The sequence below is a fragment of the Protomyctophum parallelum genome, assembly GCF_964188405.1.
Source record: "Protomyctophum parallelum genome assembly, chromosome: 5".
Classification (NCBI taxonomy): domain Eukaryota; kingdom Metazoa; phylum Chordata; class Actinopteri; order Myctophiformes; family Myctophidae; genus Protomyctophum; species Protomyctophum parallelum.
The window spans coordinates 36543647-36563487 of record NC_139702.1 but is presented as its reverse complement, the minus strand read 5'-3'; the positions used below and the strand labels follow the sequence as shown (position 1 = coordinate 36563487).

The window sequence follows — 19841 nt, the reverse complement described above, 5'->3', positions numbered from 1 at the left end:
ATGACGTGACGTGGCGTAATATTAGTGTCAATATGAACAGAAAATCACGTGCATTATGTATGATGTTTGATTTATACAACAAATTAATAAAATCCCAAAACTAGTCATTTTTAGTCTCTCTCTCTCTGACTCTCTCTGTTGATGGATTTGACTGGTCGCATATTTTTATATAGCTCTCTACTCCCCCTAGTGGACATAATATCTACATTGTGAAATGCGCAGATCACGCAAACCTCTGCAAAGATAAACGGACAAGGTCAATGACCCACAACTGTTATAATAATGTGAAATATTCACAGGCAAGTATTTTGCATTTTCTTAACATTAAATGAAATAAATCATAAAATACTTGCCTGTGAATATTTGAATGACGGAATGACGAATACATTTTATTCGCCATTCCCCCGGTGTGAAAAGGCCTTATAACTGTGCACAAAAAAAGCATTTTGTTCAATTTGTATAGGCCTACTCTTTTAGTGAATAAATGGATGCACCAACACCTAATATTCTACCGAATTAATTGCACTCATGAGAGAGTGTAAAACATAGACCCGAATCGACCCCGAGCTTTTACTGCGTGAATGTCAACGAAAGGCAGAGATAGAGAAGAGAGGGAGGGAGAGGGAGGGAGAGAGACTTCAAGTGGAAAGATACGGAGTGACAAAGTGAACAAGTGATATCAAGCAGAAATAGTGAGACACAGTGAGGGAAGAAAGAGAGGCGGGAGCCGAGGGCGAAGGGACAGAGAGAGAGAGAGAGAGAGAGAGTATAAGAAACAGAGAGAGAGAGATAGAGAGAGAGAGAGATTTTTGTCCTACCATTCCTGCCATGCTGTTTGAGAGTGCTGGCTGACAGCTGGATGGAGTTTCCATGTAGCTCTGATTGCGGGAATGTCAGGTCTGCCAGGTTCCCGTCCGTACTCAACCGGGCCACTTCCAGCTCTGCAGCGCACACGCACACACGCACACACACACACACACGCACACACACACACACACACACACACACACACACACACACACACACACACACACACACACACACACACACACACACACACACACACACACACACGCACAAAATCATAGCATATCTCATCAAGTTTGACGTTTGCTTTGCGCCACATCCTCTTGTAATAAACATGTTTTCTCACTAAGTGCTAGAGGCGCTGCAGGCGGCATAAATTCACATTCACTACAGGCTTCTTCAAAACAAATAGAGGGGGGGGGGGGGACACAAGAAAAAACATGACGTGCTTCAAACACTAAAGTAACTAATCTCGTCCAAAGCAGTAACATAAATATAACAGAACAGATAACATGTGCCCGCGCTCTCTGTTTCATTATGAGAGTCTAATTTTATCTTCCCAGGTTCGTTAGCACTGCGGCAACGCGCGTGTGTTAACGCGTAAGATAAAGTTCCTAATTAAAGACTAATTACACCTTTGGTTATCGCAATAGCTTCTTCTGCTGATTTGTGTGGGTTTTTTTTTTAAGACACACTGCTTTCATGAAGGAGAGCAAATAGACAACATGCTGTATGCATACATACTGTATATACTGTGAATGTATACTGTAAACCCCAGAGGAGCAGAAGAGATGGGAGTGGAGTGACAGTGGCTAGTGGGCGGGCAGGGCAGGGCTGGTATAGATGGCTAGTGGGCGGGCAGGGCAGGGCTGGTATAGATGGCTAGTGGGCGGGCAGGGCAGGGCTGGTATGGATGGCTAGTGGGCGGGCAGGGCAGGGCTGGTATGGATGGCTAGTGGGCGGGCAGGGCAGGGCTGGTATAGATGGCTAGTGGGAGGGCAGGGCAGGGCTGGTATGGATGGCTAGTGGGAGGGCAGGGCAGGGCTGGTATAGATGGCTAGTGGGAGGGCAGGGCAGGGCTGGTATAGATGGCTAGTGGGAGGGCAGGGCAGGGCTGGTATGGATGGCTAGTGGGAGGGCAGGGCAGGGCTGGTATAGATGGCTAGTGGGAGGGCAGGGCAGGGCTGGTATGGATGGCTAGTGGGAGGGCAGGGCAGGGCTGGTATAGATGGCTAGTGGGAGGGCAGGGCAGGGCTGGTATGGATGGCTAGTGGGAGGGCAGGGCTGGTATGGATGGCTAGTGGGAGGGCAGGGCAGGGCTGGTATGGATGGCTAGTGGGAGGGCAGGGCAGGGCTGGTATGGATGGCTAGTGGGAGGGCAGGGCAGGGCTGGTATAGATGGCTAGTGGGAGGGCAGGGCAGGGCTGGTATGGATGGCTAGTGGGAGGGCAGGGCTGGTATGGATGGCTAGTGGGAGGGCAGGGCAGGGCTGGTATGGATGGCTAGTGGGAGGGCAGGGCTGGTATGGATGGCTAGTGGGAGGGCAGGGCAGGGCTGGTATGGATGGCTAGTGGGAGGGCAGGGCTGGTATGGATGGCTAGTGGGAGGGCAGGGCAGGGCTGGTATGGTATGGATGGCTAGTGGGAGGGCAGGGCTGGTATGGATGGCTAGTGGGAGGGCAGGGCAGGGCTGGTATGGTATGGATGGCTAGTGGGAGGGCAGGGCTGGTATGGATGGCTAGTGGGAGGGCAGGGCTGGTATGGATGGCTAGTGGGAGGGCAGGGCAGGGCTGGTATGGTATGGATGGCTAGTGGGAGGGCAGGGCTGGTATGGATGGCTAGTGGGAGGGCAGGGCAGGGCTGGTATGGTATGGATGGCTAGTGGGAGGGCAGGGCAGGGCTGGTATGGTAAATGGTGCATTTATATAGAGCGTCGCAGTTCCGCCCCCTTTCATGACAACGAGAGACCCGGAAAATAATTCCCTGTTCATTTTCCTCGTAGACTTTTCAAAAAGACGTTTACACTGCGGACAAAGCCAACTCGAGTTGTGACAAATCATGACAATAAACAGAATGTTTTGGGCCGATCAAATAATTAGAAGGAAGAAAAAAACACTTTTTGTTTTGTTTTTCAAATTATTTCATCATTCATTTCCTACCAAGTGAACAGAGGAAGGAGACTAAGGCAGTGGTGGAAGGTAGCCCAAACTTTAATTTAGCCCATGACCCTAAACAGAAATGACCCAAACTAGTGAAAATAGTAGATCTACAAGCACACAACGCGTCGCTTCATGCCACCCCCCCCCCCCCCCCCCCAATCCTGCTTTACAAACGGATAAACCAACACTGACTATTTTGACTGTGTAGGAAGGAGAGAGATAAGGGGGAGAAATGGGGAGACGGGAGGTGAGGGGGAGGAGAGGGTGAATAAACGAGGGTAGATAGGGAGGAAGCACTGTCTGTTCTCTCCTCTCTCTTGTTGCTATTGGCTGCTTGCTTGACGGAGTCAGATACGAGAGGCAAAGACAGACAGACAGACATAAACCCAGTGACACTACACACACACACACACACACACACACACACACACACACACACACACACACGCACACGCACACGCACGAACACATGCGCATGCAGAAACACACTCTCTGTGGGGAATCGAAACACGACGGTGTCTAACCTAATTAAACCGTCCTTGTCATGACAGTCCTCCTAATAAACACACCAGTTCATTATCGCCATCACAGGGTACACACATGCATGCATGCAGTTACTCAGGCACGTTATGCCTCCAAATGGCTCTTTAACGTTTCGTCGAAAAACGCCATTTTGTGCACGTGCCAAACTTCCAATACTTAAGCTGCATGGTAAAGGACATTCTGAACAAAAAATAACGCAAGCCTAGAGACTGAACAGATTCCTCCGAACCAAAAACAATGCCTTAACGTTTTGAATGCTTCCCTGCCTTTCCTTCATTCCTCTGTAAGACTCTAAACAAGGGGCTTAAACCTCAAGGAGAGGGAGAAGGATGGCAGGAGAGGATGGAGACTAGAGAGAACGAGAGATGAGAGAGAGATGAGAGGTGGCAATATGGGCTCCTTATGAATAAAGGCGAGAGATAATCACGCTGGATCTGCCCACTGGATTAGCTAGGAGGGGAGATTAACAACACAAAGAAATGAGGAACACACGGACAAAAGGGGGGGCGGGGGAAACACCGATTGCTGTTTTATAACCCATTTTGACATGAGATCAGATTCTAAAAATGTCTTCTACATCCTGACAGTTTTCTGAAAAAACTATGTTTCCATGTCAGTCGTTCTTTTTCAAAAATAGCAGACCTACAAGCTCGTAGCGCGCCACTCGGTGGCGCGCTATAAATCTGCTATTTTTCAATAGCTAAAGCATAACATAATGCTAACACCAAAAGGGATTCCCGCCCAGAATGGGATAAGTTCTTCAGAAACGCAGTAGCCTACGACAACAGTACATGTTTATGTAACCATATTTATGTGGTGTCTTCAGGGGGGAAATTTTGGAGACAACAAAAGTCTGGAGTTACATAAGGTAACACCGTGTGGGATGGATGGTGGTGGCAGGGAATAAAGTGGTGTGGACAGTTGTTGTACTTAAGTGTTACCTAAGTGCTGGAGAAGTTCTGAGTCGAAGAAAGCCACCGTGCCAGTGGCCATTTTGAGAGAAAGTGACTCTGTGTTATGTGAGGACAATGTCTCCATTTCATTTGTCTGCCAGCCTCCCAGAGTGCCGGTCTATGCATCTCTCTCTCCCTCTCTGTCTATCTTTTCATTCATCCATCTGTCTATTCTGTATAAACCGTTTTCTTGCCAAAATGGTGGCCATAGCATATGGAACCTCACGATAGGAAGGAACGTTTAGTTGTTATACAGTGGGTCACATGACCTTTGGCTTGCAGTGATTGGCATCCTCTCCTCTCCTCTCCTCTCCTCTCCTCTCCTCTCCTCTCCCTCTCCTCTCCTCTCCTCTCCTCTCCTCTCCTCTCCTCTCCTCTCCTCTCCTCTCCTCTCCTCTCCTCTCCTCTCCTCTCCTCTCCTCTCCTCTCCTCTCCTCTCCTCTCCTCTCCTCTCCTCTCCTCTCTCTCTCCTCTCTCCCCTCCCCTCCCCCTCCCCTCCCCTCCCCTCCCCTCTCAGTGTTATATGAGCGTGTACAGGTGCACAATTGTGAACTGTAATCAATTGATATTAAAAAAGGCCTCCAAAGCGTCGGCGCAGAGGGCGTTTGGACCAAGAAGCGTGAAAAGGCGACGTCAGCGCCAAGTGAGTTAATGCCTTACTTCATCACACTACAGTGTCACACGAAAGCAGAGGAATTAGCCGATCTACAAGCTCACAGCTTGCAGATCTGTTATTTTGTCTTTTTATAATAATCTAAATAATAACTGCTTGGATCCATTGCAACAAAGGGTCCTTTTTTCAGGTGTTTCTCTTTTCTGAAAAGTAACAGTTTTGGACAGTTTCCACCTGATAGCAGCGGTGGCCTAAGGGTTAGAGCAGCGCCCTTTCGGTGCCCTTGTTGCCGAAAGGTTGCCAGTTCGATTCCCCGGATGGGCAGGAAAAATCTGGGTGGGGAAGTGATTATCATCACTCACCCAACACCACTGAAGTGCCCTTGAGCAAGGCACTGAACCCCCAACTGCTCCCCCTGGAGCTGCTTAGTGGCCAACAGTATAAGACTGTGGTTGTACTGGTCAGCTCCCAGGTTTTAATGTGTGTGTGCAAATCCCTCAAAAAACTAGGCAGGACAGAAGAGAGAAAATAAACAAGCGACACCTGCTGCTGCAGTGCAACCTCTGGGCGGAGGCCGGAGGGAGATGAAACAAGGGCCCAGACACCCAGAGAGCAGGGCAAAAAAAAGAGAGATTATTTTTTGCTCTCTCGATGTAACCGCCTTATCCCATTTTGGGTCGGGAACCCCATTTGGTGTTGTAAAAATGATGTTATAAGTTAGCTATCTTTTTCAGAACGAACGTTTTAACTCAAATCTTTGCTTCTGGGGGGGTCCCTGGAACAACATATTTTCAGATGGGGGCCGGAGGCATATTACATATAATTTTTGGGGTCCTTGACATGAAATATATTGAGCACCACGGATATAGAAACATGAGGTTTTTCAGAAAAAATGACATTTTAAAAAGACATTATTTCGACGTCAGGCCTAAATGGGTTATTCTAGCTCCTGATGATGATGATGATGATGGGGGGGGATGAGACAGAGGAATGTGTGAGCGGGAGGAATGAGCAGAGCAAAGGGAGCGGGGGGAGAGGTGGTGGTGGTGGTGATGGTGGTGGTGGTGGTGGTGGGGGGGGGGATGTGTGGTGATGTGCACGGAGCCATAATAACTAGCTTTGTTCTGCTTTGTCAATTCCTCCCTCCGCCTACGAGCGGAGCGATTGAGAAGGGGTGGGGGTGGGGGGGTATAAGAGAAGGGAAATTTATTGTCTCTAGCAAACAATTTATCCCCGTATTAAAGGGCCTCAAGGCCAGACTTCCTGCATCTTTTTTAGATGTGTATGGGTCTCAGCGGGAAACTCCCCTTTTAAAACCTTTCACACAACAACGCAGTCCCACTAAATCATGGCCTCTCTCTCTGACGGCTTTACAGGCCCGCTCTGCTTTGGGCTGTATCTACATTTCTGTGGAACCCAGAGTCCGCACTGCAGCCCTGACGCACCGCGGCCAGAATTTTTCACTTTTGCATGCAATTCGGGCATCGCTACAGTGCGCTAGTTATATCCCTTGAAGTTATTTACGACATCTTTACGACCAAATGGACCCTTGCGGGCGTATAACTCTGACAGGGTTGCAAATGGACCCTTATTGCCGGGCCCATTTGGAGTCCTCTCAGAGTTAAAGGGAAATTTCACTTTCAAACATTCTTCGGGTCATTTCATCGTCTGCTCCGTTTTTTTTTGGAAATAAAAAATACTGAATCAAGCCACTTAAAAACTGCCCGAGGTGTCGGGCAGTTTTTAAGTGGCTTGATTCAGTATTTAGATCATTGATATTAATTTCAGCCACCATTCCTATACAAACCCACTGTAACTTCAAACTCCATTTTTACCCGTCCTTGGTTCAGAACCAGGTGTTTTCAATTAATCTAACGGTTTTAATGGGTTTGTATAGGAAGGGGGGCAGGCATGAATATCAAATATCTAAATACTGAATCAAGCAACTTTAAAAAAAGAAATGTTCAGGGTGTTCACAAAAGCCTGAGTATAGACGATGAAATGACCCCAAAAAGGTTTTGAAAGTGAAATACAGGATTTTCACGGTGGTGGTCCCGGTTGGTCAACCAGCAGTTCCGTTCAATCCCCCTACAGTACATAGAATGCTGATTCATTCACACAGAGATCATCGTGTTATTGTTGTGCAGTCACCCTAACGTTAGTTACGTATGTTATTTACTTACAACATACACTGTTATTGTTGTTCAGTCACTCGTATGTCATCTCTCTCTTTCTCTCTCTCTCTCTCTCTCTCTCTCTCTCCCCCACACGGAACGGTTCTGCATCTGTCTGACGCACCTTGTTGCTCACATGCTACAGTTCAGCTGCATGTGTGAGCTTTTCCTGCATACACATATGTTCTTCGCGACCCCCCTACTCCCCCCGGCCGCACACAAACGCACGCACGCACGCGCACACGCGCACGCACACGCACACACACACACACACACACACACACACACACACACACACACACAATGTTGAAATTATGAAATTATTCTGCCCCACTTCTATCCGTGTCTATTCACATGTGCATTGTGTTATATAGTGCACATCACTTCCAGCCAGTGTTATTGCTTAGAGAGCTGTGAATTCAGGTAGTGTGCTTAAATTGGTGCCTCGTGTTATGAAACATAAACATGAGGTGGCTGGTTCGTGTTCGGATATACATGTACAGTATAGCGCCTGCGGTGAACATCACCTCGCTCTTTATACGGTGATATGACAATGCATGACATAATATGGTAACATATGTCATTAAAGGGACCATATCACCATATTTTCACAGCTTCAGCCATATAGTGTACTGTACATAAACACAGACTATTTTCCTGTGAATTGATTTTTGTATTTCACTATTTACATTTCCTCCATAGTCATTAAAACATTATTGACCTTACCTCAATAATTGAGTCAATGTTGGGCATTGCGCCAGTTAAAACAAAATGGAAGTTAAAATTTGTTTTCACCAGGGAGTGTGGCTGCACTTTTCAAGCCAAAATCCGTGCTTTGAAGTGCATTAAAACTCAAAGACAACTTAACTTTGACAAAAATAAAATAAAAGGGGCATTTAAAGTTCCCAGTGCTGAACTACTTCTGTCAAGCAAAATGATTTTCTTAACACACCGAAGTAAATGTTGTTATCCTGTGGCTTTCATGCCTTCCTCCAGCAATAAACAAAGCCTGGTGTGCTTTGGAAATGTTATCGTGAGTCGTATTCAATGGGCTAAACATGGCAGACCACCGGCATGGACCCTTAAATATATCAACAAATACATTTGTCTCAAACGTCTGTGGAATTCCGTTCACGGTCTAAACTACTTGAACCCTATCGTCCCTATTTTGAGGCAAAAAGACAATAGTGTAGAGGGAAAAAAGGCCAAGGCCATAGAGCCCTGGGAGAGGCCGGTCAGTGAAGAATATAGTGGTTATTTCTAACCTCAATACTCAGTTCAGTGAGATACTGTATACTGGATTTAAAAAAGTAATAAAATAAAATAAGGACAAATAATACCTCTAGTGAAGAAAGCAGCAAAGCACTTAAATAGAATGGAGTAACTGATTCTATCAGACAAGCCACCGTAGATCTCAAATTTAAATGAACAAATCCAAGCTGGCTATAATTATCCGGTAATTATTCAACCCAGTGCAGCATCACAGTGTAAAGCCATACTAGACAAATCTGGCACAGGAGAGCTAGACGCTTGTTGACCTCAAGCGATACTTCCTCTGTGCTTTCAATCAGCTTTCAATCATGTTTTAGACCCTGGATGACTCTGGATGAGAAACAGAACAATGGCAGCCCAATTCATTCCAACAAAAAGCTGCCCTCTCAGCGCATAGGCTGCTAAGGTTTCTGCAGTTTTTACTGTACCAGCTTGCTTTCAATCAATTTCCCATTAATCTCCTTTCTCCATGGCATGTGTGGTGTATACGCTGGTCACCAACAGTGTGAGAAAGTAACATAGCAAAGTCCTGGGAAATGCAGCGAGACTTAAGTAAAGTGAAAAATGTATTCAAGCCCGGTAAAAATCATGTTGTAACATAATGTTGTGTTATACAAGTTATACTAAGAAATGATCTAATCCTGTGATTATGCCTGGTCCTATGCCTGGTTAGACTGGCATATTCGCCGATACCAATGTGACCCGATATTATGACAAATAAGGGCCGATACTGATACTTTTACGATACAGATACAGTATCGGGGAACATCTCTAGTTCAAATAGCTGATCTACAATACACAATGTGTCGATATAGATCAGCAAGTTGAACTATTTCAAAATATTTTTCCAAATAGTAAAATATGGCAAAGAGGTTTAGGGATAAAGGGTAAGGTTTAATCCATGGATGGATTAATGTGAAAATAGGCCCTGTGCACAAAACCGAAAGGCCCCCCCAAAGCCCGCCCAATTGTATGTGTTCAGCACGTTTTTTTCAACTGCCTATAGCAGCCTAACAGTAAGGCAGGGGTGAACTTTACTCAGGTAGCTAGTTTGTTACTGTCCAACCTTCGATCCTAGCTTGTGATATTAAAGAAAAACGTGCAAAAATCGGCAATCAATAAAAGTGGCCGTTTTCAAGACGTTTTGGCCATTATCTATCATTGTCTTTATTTTATATTTTGTTATGGAGGGACAGACTATAGGCTGACAGGAAATGAGGAGAGAGATGGGAGACATGCAGTGAAGGCCGTCGGGATCGGGAGTCGAACGCGCGGCACACTGCCAGACTGGATTACCAGCCAAGGTGCCTGGACCGCTGAGCCATGGCCCAGGCCTATCATCATCTTTCTGATGTCCAAAGTCCAATCTGCTCAGTTCAAAGCTTGTTGGAGCCGTGACTTTGAGGACATTCTGAACCCAAGAGCCCCCATTGGCTCAGGGCCCCTGTGCGTCCGTGAGGCGTGCCAAAGATAGGGACACAAGTCTCTTCACCACAAAATAGCAGATCTACAAACTCACGTAGGTCGGCTATTTTGGGTGAATGTTCCCCCCAGAATAGGTACAGTATGGTGGGGTTTAAGTGGTTAAAGGTATATAAAAGTTTTTTTCAATCTCTCCTAATGGAAACAGAAATTCCTCGTGACACTGTATCTTCGGGGGAAAGATTGACATACTTGACATAAACGTAAGGTGCTGTAATAGTAAATGTGACAAAAACATTATTTACAGGGGTGGCCCTGAGCCAAACAGAGAACCAACGCTTTAGATCAGTGCTTTTCAACCAGTGGTCCTTGAGGGGGTTCCAGGTGGTCCCCAGCTAAATGATGGAGAGTTGGTAACTATGGACACTTATTACATGGGTTCTCAACCCGTGGTCGTGACCCTTCCGGGGGTGGGGGGGGGGGTGGGGGGGGGGTGGGTCGCCAAATTATACATGGCCAAATCATTCCCGGGGGTCCCCAGCCAAAAATGTTGAGAACCCCTGCCGTATTAGATATTTCACTCGTGAGAGCGTAAAATTAAACCAAATGTTGGTTTCATTTTCTCAGGAGGTAAATTATTGTTAAACATCTGCATTACTAAATTTACAAGAAGTCTATATACACTATTAGAGAATGTAGAAGAATTGATGTTTTCATCAACGTTTGCCTGTTGTCTATAACCCCGTCAATACAGCATGGAAATGTGGACAAAATCTTATCCGACGACAACAAAATATGAATTGGGCCTGAGAGTTTCAAATCTCAATCAAATGGTGGTCCGTGGCTCAAATGCCAAATGAATAATGGGCCTTGATCGAAGGGGGGGGGGGGGGGGGGGGGGAACAAGTAAACCTCTACTCACGGATGTTGTCGGTGGTCTCCTGCACAGTGTCCGTCTTCAGCAGGTTGTCGGCTAACATGAAGGCCCCGGTCTCCACGGTGTCGAGCAGCAGCGTGGCCGAGTGGAGCTGCTCGCCCACAGACAGCTCTCTCCAGGCCGCTTGCGCTCGCGGCTGCAGGAGGTTGTTCACCGTCTCCACCATCGCCTGTAGCACAACGCATACAGCACGGACATGGAGGTTAGCTGCATGGCGCTAGCAAGCGCTGTCCCTATTGGCGCGTAGTAGGGATGCACCGATTGTATCGGCCACGTATAGCGGTATCGGCCGATGTTTGCCTTTATCGGTCAATATCTGTATCGGCATATAAAACTGACATTAACCGATGGGAGGTCGCCGATATTTATCTGTTAAGCACACACTTTTGCATTGGCTATGTTGGTGTGTTGGTTTTCTGCAGCCTACCAAGCTGTAGATTTATTTCTTGTATTGCAGATGTATTTGTTTCCCTGGCACAAAAGGGGGAAATAGAAAAAAACTAAAACGAATCAAACATATCTGCATCAGTATCGGCTGAATTGTTATTTTAAACATCAGTATCGGTCAATAATTTCCATATCGGTGCATCTCTAGTGCTTATGCATCAGTCCATGATGTGAAAGCCACTGTGAATAATGCTGTAAAATGCATTGTTAATACATGAGAGACTTTTTAATATCGGTCATCATCACAGATGCGACGGGAGGCCCATGTGCAACGGCTTTGTGTGTGAGACAATAGTTTATGGAAAGAAAAAAAAAATACATTCAAGGAAAACATTTGTCTTGCAGATGTGACATTCTCATGCACATGCGACACAGACAAAACCACAGAAGCCAGCTCCAAAGTAAACACCCCAAAAAGTGCCACGGCACTTTTTGATCTTGCACTTCAGAACGTCAATGGATAAATACATTTCGTTGCCAGTGTTCTATATCTGATAGGCCGCAATGAAAGAAAATCTATCGCAGATGTTCCAGAAATCAAGTTCAGCCTAATTAGGTGATTGCAATCACAAGCTGTCTACACCCCGTCTTTGTGATGGAAAACGTATGCTTGTGGGACTGAGAAGATTTAGAACTTTCAGATAATAAGATCTTTCGGGTCATGACAGCTTTTAGTCCAATAAATGTTACCAGACTAGAATGGTTTATATTATACTTCTGCTCTGCCCAGTTCAACATCCCTCTTCCCCTATTCCTTTTGTCTATGGGCCCACTTTTATATGCATACATGCACGCACACACGCACACACACACACACACACACGCACGCACACGTACACACACACGCGTGCGTCACAACAGAGTCAAGAGAAAGAACGACAGAGGGAAGGAGAGATCCCTGTGAGAGCGGTAAAACAGTCCAGCGAGTTCATGGTGACAGATGTCCGATGGGAATGAGAGAAGTGGAAAAGCGAATGTACGAGTATCAAATATACACGTCTCACACGCCCGTCTCGCTCTAGCCGGATTTACACTTTACGTGTGTGCGTGCCATTGCCGCACAGCAAAAATAGCTGATCTACAAGCCCACAACGTCGTGAGCTTGAACATTATTTGTATTATTTGTGCAACACCACTCGAAATGGAAGCACATCAAGCCCTTCTCTTTCTTTCACTATGAAATAAACACTCACTAGCTCTCTCTCACTCTAGTGTCTTTCTCGTTCCATTGTCTCTCTCATACCAGCGGCATCGCTCTTTGTGTGTGTGTGTGTGTGTGTGTGTGTGTGTGTGTGTGTGTGTGTGTGTGTGTGCATTCGTGTGTGTGTGAGTACATGCGCCTGTCTGTCTGTCTGTCTCCCTCCTCTGGGGAGCGAGAGTGGAACTGGATAGAAACGGAGCATACAGGTGCCGTCATACAAGCGAAAAGGTTCTCTCCGACAGGGGAATTGTCAGGTTGCAGAGGAGAGAGTCGCATCAGTTTATTGATGTTCCCCACGACAACCGTTTGACTCCCTCGCCCCCCCTCCCCCTTCTCTCCCCTCCCCTCCCATCACTCTGGCTTAGGGGGAGGTGAGAAACCAGGAGGGGGCGGGAGGGAGGCAAGTGACAGAGACAGGAGAGACGCAAACAAAGAAAGAGAGAGAGAGAGAGAGAGAGAGAGAGATGGGTGGGAGCGTGTGGGAGGGCGGAGGAAATGGTCGTCGATGAATCACATGAGTGCAGGGCAAATGAGAAAGGGGAGTGCTGATGGAATACGTTGCAAAACAAACTCAGATTTGGCACTCCCCTCTCAAAATTGGAATTAATCACACCTGTTTGTCTTTGAGTGGGGCGATATCTACATGTAGCACATTTTGATATATCATATACACAAAGCAGGTGCCTTGCCAATTAAGCTAATATGATAATATTATGGCCTTGTGTTGCAGTGGTAGCTAATTAGCTGGGATGCATATTGGATGAGTTTGGGAAGGGTTGCGTGTAAACAAAAGCTAATTAATCGACTGCTTCAGCATACACAGATAATATCAGAGAGAATGAATATAAAGTTTGCACGCACGTCGCACGCCTACATGTGCATGACACACACACACACACACACACACACACACACACACACACACACACACACACACACACACACACACACACACACACACACACACACACACACACACACACACACACACACACACACACACACACACACACACACACACACACACACAAAAGGAAGAGGTCACTCGTTAATCACTAGACAGTAGGAATTGGAAAAGACTGTATTTCCCCCTCATCTTTCAGCCTGAGGATGTTTGCGTGTGTACATCTGAGGATATACACAGTAGTATACCCATGCAGGCTCACTTGCCCTGCCCCTGACTCAGGGAAGTGATCAAAGAACACATGCATGTACAGTGTTACAACTAACAAGCCGTATCAGCAGGCAACTGACCAATCTTTGCAAGCTAGAACGGCCCCGCGCTGCCCCGCTAAACTGTCACCGCGAGGAACCTCACAGCGGAAGGGACTCGCCTCGCCGCACACAGAGGAAACTAAACCGCGGATGGTTTGGTAACCAAATTGGAACCAACAAGGAAAACAGCTGGCGACCTTCGACGGTTCACAGAATGGCTGCACACCAACAAGGGCGAGGAGGACGGCTGCCAGCATGCAGCGCCCCGTGGTGCCCTCGGCCAACTCCCTCCCCCCTTGGGAACCACCCAGCAGGGAGGGGTGGCGACACGGGGCACCTCTAGGCCACTTAGAGCCTCTAAACAGATGCTATAGCTTCCTACCGTCCCACCAACCAACACGGTTGAAGCAAAAAGGGGCGATCACGTGGGGTATTTCTTATATAAAATGCCATATCATGAGCGCAACATCCAATCAACCCATGCAATTCAATTGGATTCACATTGTTCAGGGGCCTCTACAGAGTGCACTGCCTAAAGCATGCACACGTCTTGCCCATAGGGCGTGCCAGAAATGCAAAAAGTTGCACTGCAGTATGTCATAGAAATGCTATTTAGCGCCATTTATCTGCAACCAACAACTTACACAGCCCTGGCTATAGGCAGGGTTGGGAGGGTTACTTTTAAAAAGGAATCCCCTACAGTTACAAGTTACTTGCTAAAAAATGTAGTCAGTAACGTAATCCCGATTACTCCATTTAAAAAGTAACTACAAGTTACTTTCAGTTACTTTTAAGTAAAACTCAATTTAATTAGATAATACAAGTTTTACCATTGATAGACAAGAATGTTGAGCCTATGAAATTAAGAAGGACAACAGAAATGTGGTTAAGGTCATTTAATTAAGAATTTGATTACAGGCACAGCCTATATTCCCTAAGGCTATACATAGGCTAGATAAAATAAATAGAATTACAGGCACAGCCTATATTCCCTGAGGCTATACATAGGCTAGATAAAATTACAGGCACAGCCTATATTCCCTGAGGCTATACATAGGCTAGATAAAATAAATAAAATTACAGGCACAGCCTATATTCCCTGAGGCTATACATAGGCTAGATAAAATTACAGGCACAGCCTATATTCCCTAAGGCTATACATAGGCTAGATAAAATAAATAAAATCTAACAAATTACTATCAGAACCTAGTAACAATCGGAATTAAAGAAAGACACTTTGATAGACTATAGTCCCTTTAACCAAACCATCTGATCAGTTTAAGATTAAGAGTAAAGGCTTTTATGCAGGAACATCACTGCAAAGAGGACGAAAAAGAGAGCCACAAATAATATCTGAAAGAGTCAATCAAAAGTAAGCTGTGGACATTCTGGGCAAAACTTTCTGTTGTATCGAAGAAGGAGGAGTTGCTCCATGTGCTCATCAGACAGCCTGTTTATGTTTATGCAATACCACCTCCGACCTCATGGAGGATATATCATATAAATGTGGGCTGTGGCGCTATACTGAGCACTTACTAACGTAGTGCAAACATTTTAACAAGTTTTAGCTTGCAAACGTGGTCGTTAACTAGGAAGAAGTTACCTGGAGATGCTTTTTCAGATTCGACGTTGAATCTTTGGCTGTGGAGAAACTTTTCTGGGCAGGGAGGCAAAGTTTACACAGGACTGTCACGTTATTATTCTTCTCCGTCTGGAACGTGAAAAACTTCTGAAACCTCCACTTTTTAAATGCACATTGTGGAATTTGTGGCACTGGTACCGGTGTCTCTGCCATGATGAAGATTGTTGTTGTACATGTGAGTTTCCCTTACATGTTCAGTGCTGCTTACCGTCACTGCACAGTTCGCTTTTTGAAGCAGCCACTAGGAAGCAACACAGCATAGGCAGCCTACGGGTCGTCGCATGCGACATGCATACTGTTATTTCGACTTTATTTATTATTATTTTATTGTTTGGTGACGGTGTTATAATAATGTATAACTTGTTTTTAAAATTGATGAGGGGAAGGGGAGAATGTAATCCGCCTGTGACCCTGTAAACATTGACTAGAAGACAGTAAAGACTCATTTATATACAAATAACTCAGCCCTATACAATTAATTTATACCCCGTAGGCTACTCTTTAAATAAAAAGCCTCATTGTATTTGACCTAAAAGAGAAGACTGCGCTACCCATTATTTATCCCCAATCCAATATATGATATATCATATATATTATATACTAGATAGGAATCTAGTATATCTGCAGTGTTGCCTGGTCGGATTATTATAAGCCACATTGGGCTTATTTTTCTGAAGTTGCTTGTAAATAATGGTAGAACGGTTGTGAGCTTGTAGATCGTCTATTTTCAAATAGCCAACATATATAAATATGCACATTGTTTAATGGACGATATATATAGCTTTGAACTTGAAGTGCTCGTGTGGCCTTTTATAGTCGATTATTTTGGGCTTGTTTTCATAGACCTGGTTGCTTATTTCTCTCGCAAATTGGCAACACCGCCCTGATGCAGCAGCAGCCTCCACTGTGTGAGGATTTTACACAGAGTCAGAGAGGTGCGCGCTGCGCTCAACTCCAATCCATTCCGTTTGGTTTTATAATAATTTATAACTTGTTTGTCAAATTAATGAGGGGAAGGGGAGAATGTAATCCTCATGTAACCCCCGTTACAACACCCCCGTTACTGTAATCCAGATTACACATTTTAAAATGTACTCTAAGACGTTACCGTTACGTTTTTTTTTACTCTGATTACAGTAACGGATTACATGTAATCCGTTACTTCCCAACCCTGGCTATAGGCAACCCATCCTGATAGAATGTGCTCTACAGAGTTTTATATAGTTATCTTCTGTCTGTCTGTCTGTCTGTCTGTAGACAGACAGACAGACAGACAGACAGACAGACAGACAGACAGACAGACAGACAGACAGACTATGCTGCTTCTGTTCACATATGCATTAGAGCACTTTGTCAACTTGTTTTTTTAAATGTGCTTCATAACTAAAATGTACTTGACGTGACTTGACTACCATTTACTATCTTGCTGAGGCAGTTCATTGTTGTATTTATTAAATGAAAGAGTTGATTGTTGTTCATTTGTCGTTGTGAATAAATAAAGCGTACGGTATGGTATATACACTGTAGACTAATTGCCAAGTGTTCATTGTTGCCTCAGGTTAATCTAACTTGAAGGCCAGCCTATGCGTTCGAATAATGATGGTGATGAGTCAGAGTGCTTGTGTGTGACTGCACTGCTGGAGATTGGCTGCGTTTCAATTGTCTGTTAAAGTTAAAAGTGGCTCATTCAAAATGCGATGAGAACAGACAATAATGGGTTTTAGAACGAAAATGCAATGCATATGTCTCATTTTAAAGCAGAAGATGAAAGATTATATATATAAAAGGTCCTCATTAGGATTTTGGAGCCGGCCTGGGTTTTCGGGACCCTGCATGCTACTGTACTGCCAGTGTGCAATGCACGCGTGAGAGAATGGATAAAGTACTTAAGTGCATGTTTCTTTATTTGTTATACATATTTATTTGCCTGTATGTGTTTTATGCACTCATGCATGCTGTACAGGGATGCATTCTGGCAGCATGTGTGCGCAGCGTGTCCATTTGTGCATTATCAGAACCGAGAGAGAGAGAGAGAGAGAGAGTACTGTATATGCATGGGGCTGGGGAAAAGCACTGCAGTGAATCATTCTGCTCCACTTGGTCTAAGAGTTGGAGCTAAGAAGAGAGAGACGAGAGGAGGAGGATGCCATGCATGCTCTCTGAAGACGTGACAATAGCGTGCGTGCTCTGCAGATGTGACAGCAGTGCTGCGCTGCTTCACTTCAGGTATTTCTTTAAGCTGCCACTGCAGCCAAACATCATCTTCACCGGTGCAGTGTGTGTTCCATTTAAGCTCCCCTTGTACTTTTGTGAAACTTTTGATTCCCCCTTTGGCTTTTTGATTAGCCATGTCATTTTCCTGTATTCCTTCATTGGAATTTAATTTGTCAGCAGTGAGATTACATCTCTGGAGGCCATAGATGGATAAGCAGAGAGAGTTGCTTCACGGCCCAGACATCTCCACATCTGAAAGTAACAGACAGTGTGTGTGTGTGCGCGTGTTAGTACGTGTGTGTGTGTGTGTGTGTGTGTGTGTGTGTGTGTGTGTGTGTGCGCGTGTGTGCGTGCGTGCGTACATGCGTGCACATGCGTGTGCGCGCACGTGTGCGTGTGTGTGTGTGTGTGTGTGTGTGTGTGTGTGTGTGCGAGCGCGTGCGTGTGTGCGTCTAACCACTGGTGCTGCCGGTGACAATTCTATCAGCAAGTAGGGGACTTGAGTGCTAAAATGGAGACCATTTTTTAAAGGGTCTTCAAAGAGGGGAGAGACTCTGCTGCTATAGATAAGGGTGCATAAGTGCGTGCGTGCGTGCGTCCTTGCGTGCGTGCGTCCATACACACACCAGTAAATGGGGCAGAAGTGAAATGCTTTGAAGCGTTGGGGTAATCCAGCGTAAATAGTAGCGGTAGCGGTGGTCTACCAATCCTAGCTCAATCAGTGGAGTATGCATACTCACTCTCTCTTTATCACTCACGCACGCACCCACACGCACACACGCACGCACCCACACGCACGCACGCACGCACTTTTCAAAAGTGAGCTAACTTAGATGTTAGCACAAGTCGAGTGGGGAGGGGCAGCTAGAGAGAGTGGAATTCTTTGTTTGTTTTATGTGCTCGGGTAACCGCCGCATGAGAAGTGCGCATTTTGAAAATGTTTTCATCAGTCTGTCACATATTGTTGGGGTTCTTTTGCTTCTGCGACAAGAAGAGTGCCATGCTAATTTAGGCTTCAAATAGGCTCATATGCACGACAGCCATATTGGAAGGAAATTGGGCCCCTTCCTTATTTCCTTCACAGGCCTTGCCAATTATACTAATTAAGGCTCTGTTCCATTTAGTTTAGCACAGTGTGTCTCAAACTTTTTAATTTCAAGGACCCGCATATAAGTCTGAGAGTGTACAATTGAGGTGGGGAGGGGCAGAGATAGAGTTACCCACTTTTGGACCCCCCTTTTGGACCCCCCATGAGGGAACCTGGACCCGCGCTTTGAGACCCATTGGATCACTCACAAAATGCACAATATCAGCACCCTGACCTTTTGACCAGAGCTCTTGCAAAACTCTTGACAGCATAAACTGAAACCAAATGGACCCTTAGGGGTCAATTTGGTTTCATTTTACGCTCTCAAGAGTAAAATTATTGTTAAACATCTGCATTACTTAATTTAACAGAAGTCTATACGATTACTTTAGAGATTCATAAAAATCCACCATAGGCATGTTATGAGCTACTTTCTGTCAAGACATTCCTTGCAGTTGATTCTTTGTTGGAGTGTTGGAGTTTGTAAGCGCTCACTTTCAATAAAGCAACGTCCTGCTGCCTCCTGCATTATGTGCAAATACAAAACAGGTGGTACGCAGTGCCGTTGCGGCTTTGAGTGATATCCAACGAGCACTTCCAAAATCCAACACTTAAAAAATTATCACCTGCAAGGATTTATTTTGACAGATATAGTAGTGAGTTGATTAGCAGTGATTTTGTGCACCTGCACTATGTCACCACTCACCACTTTAAAAGGAACCTACATTCAGTCACTCTCCACACTGATGAAGGCTGGATAGCCCAAACGTTTGTCCCCTGTTCAAAATGAAATACCCACTCCCGTTATTTATTTGATATGTTTTGAACGGGTAACGCACCTAAAGTCAGAGCGCGGTGGTCACATGAAGACAGATATAGTAGCTCATAACATGTCTACAGTGGATTTTTATGAAACAAACATTTTGCAGGTAGAAAGAGGATAATTTGTTCAAAGTCAGGATCAGAATCCCCCTTCTCCCCACAGTCCCATGTCTTTCATGACTTCTCATAGTCTCAAGCAGCAATCCCAAAACCATTATTGTCATCGAAATGGATAATTGTAACTGTGTATTGCCTTTGGACAGCACGCGCCCGAGAGCGAAAAAGATAAAGAGAAGCAGAAAGAGAGACAGGGAGACATAGATATGTGGAGAGA

General features: G+C 45.4%; 1 protein-coding gene across 6 annotated transcripts in view; it reads right to left on the bottom strand.

The window, feature by feature from the left end:
* LOC310859363 (adhesion G protein-coupled receptor L3-like) overlaps nucleotides 1-19841 on the bottom strand; it is a 231822-nt gene that overhangs the window by 43016 nt on the left and 168965 nt on the right. For all 6 annotated transcript variants that reach the window (XM_083765860.1, XM_083765862.1, XM_083765863.1 and 3 more), the window contains 2 exons: nucleotides 10865-11048; nucleotides 819-941 (listed from right to left, as the gene is read on the bottom strand). In XM_083765860.1, the coding sequence (XP_083621986.1) occupies nucleotides 819-941; nucleotides 10865-11048 (307 nt within the window). The remainder of the gene's footprint in view (nucleotides 1-818; nucleotides 942-10864; nucleotides 11049-19841) is intronic.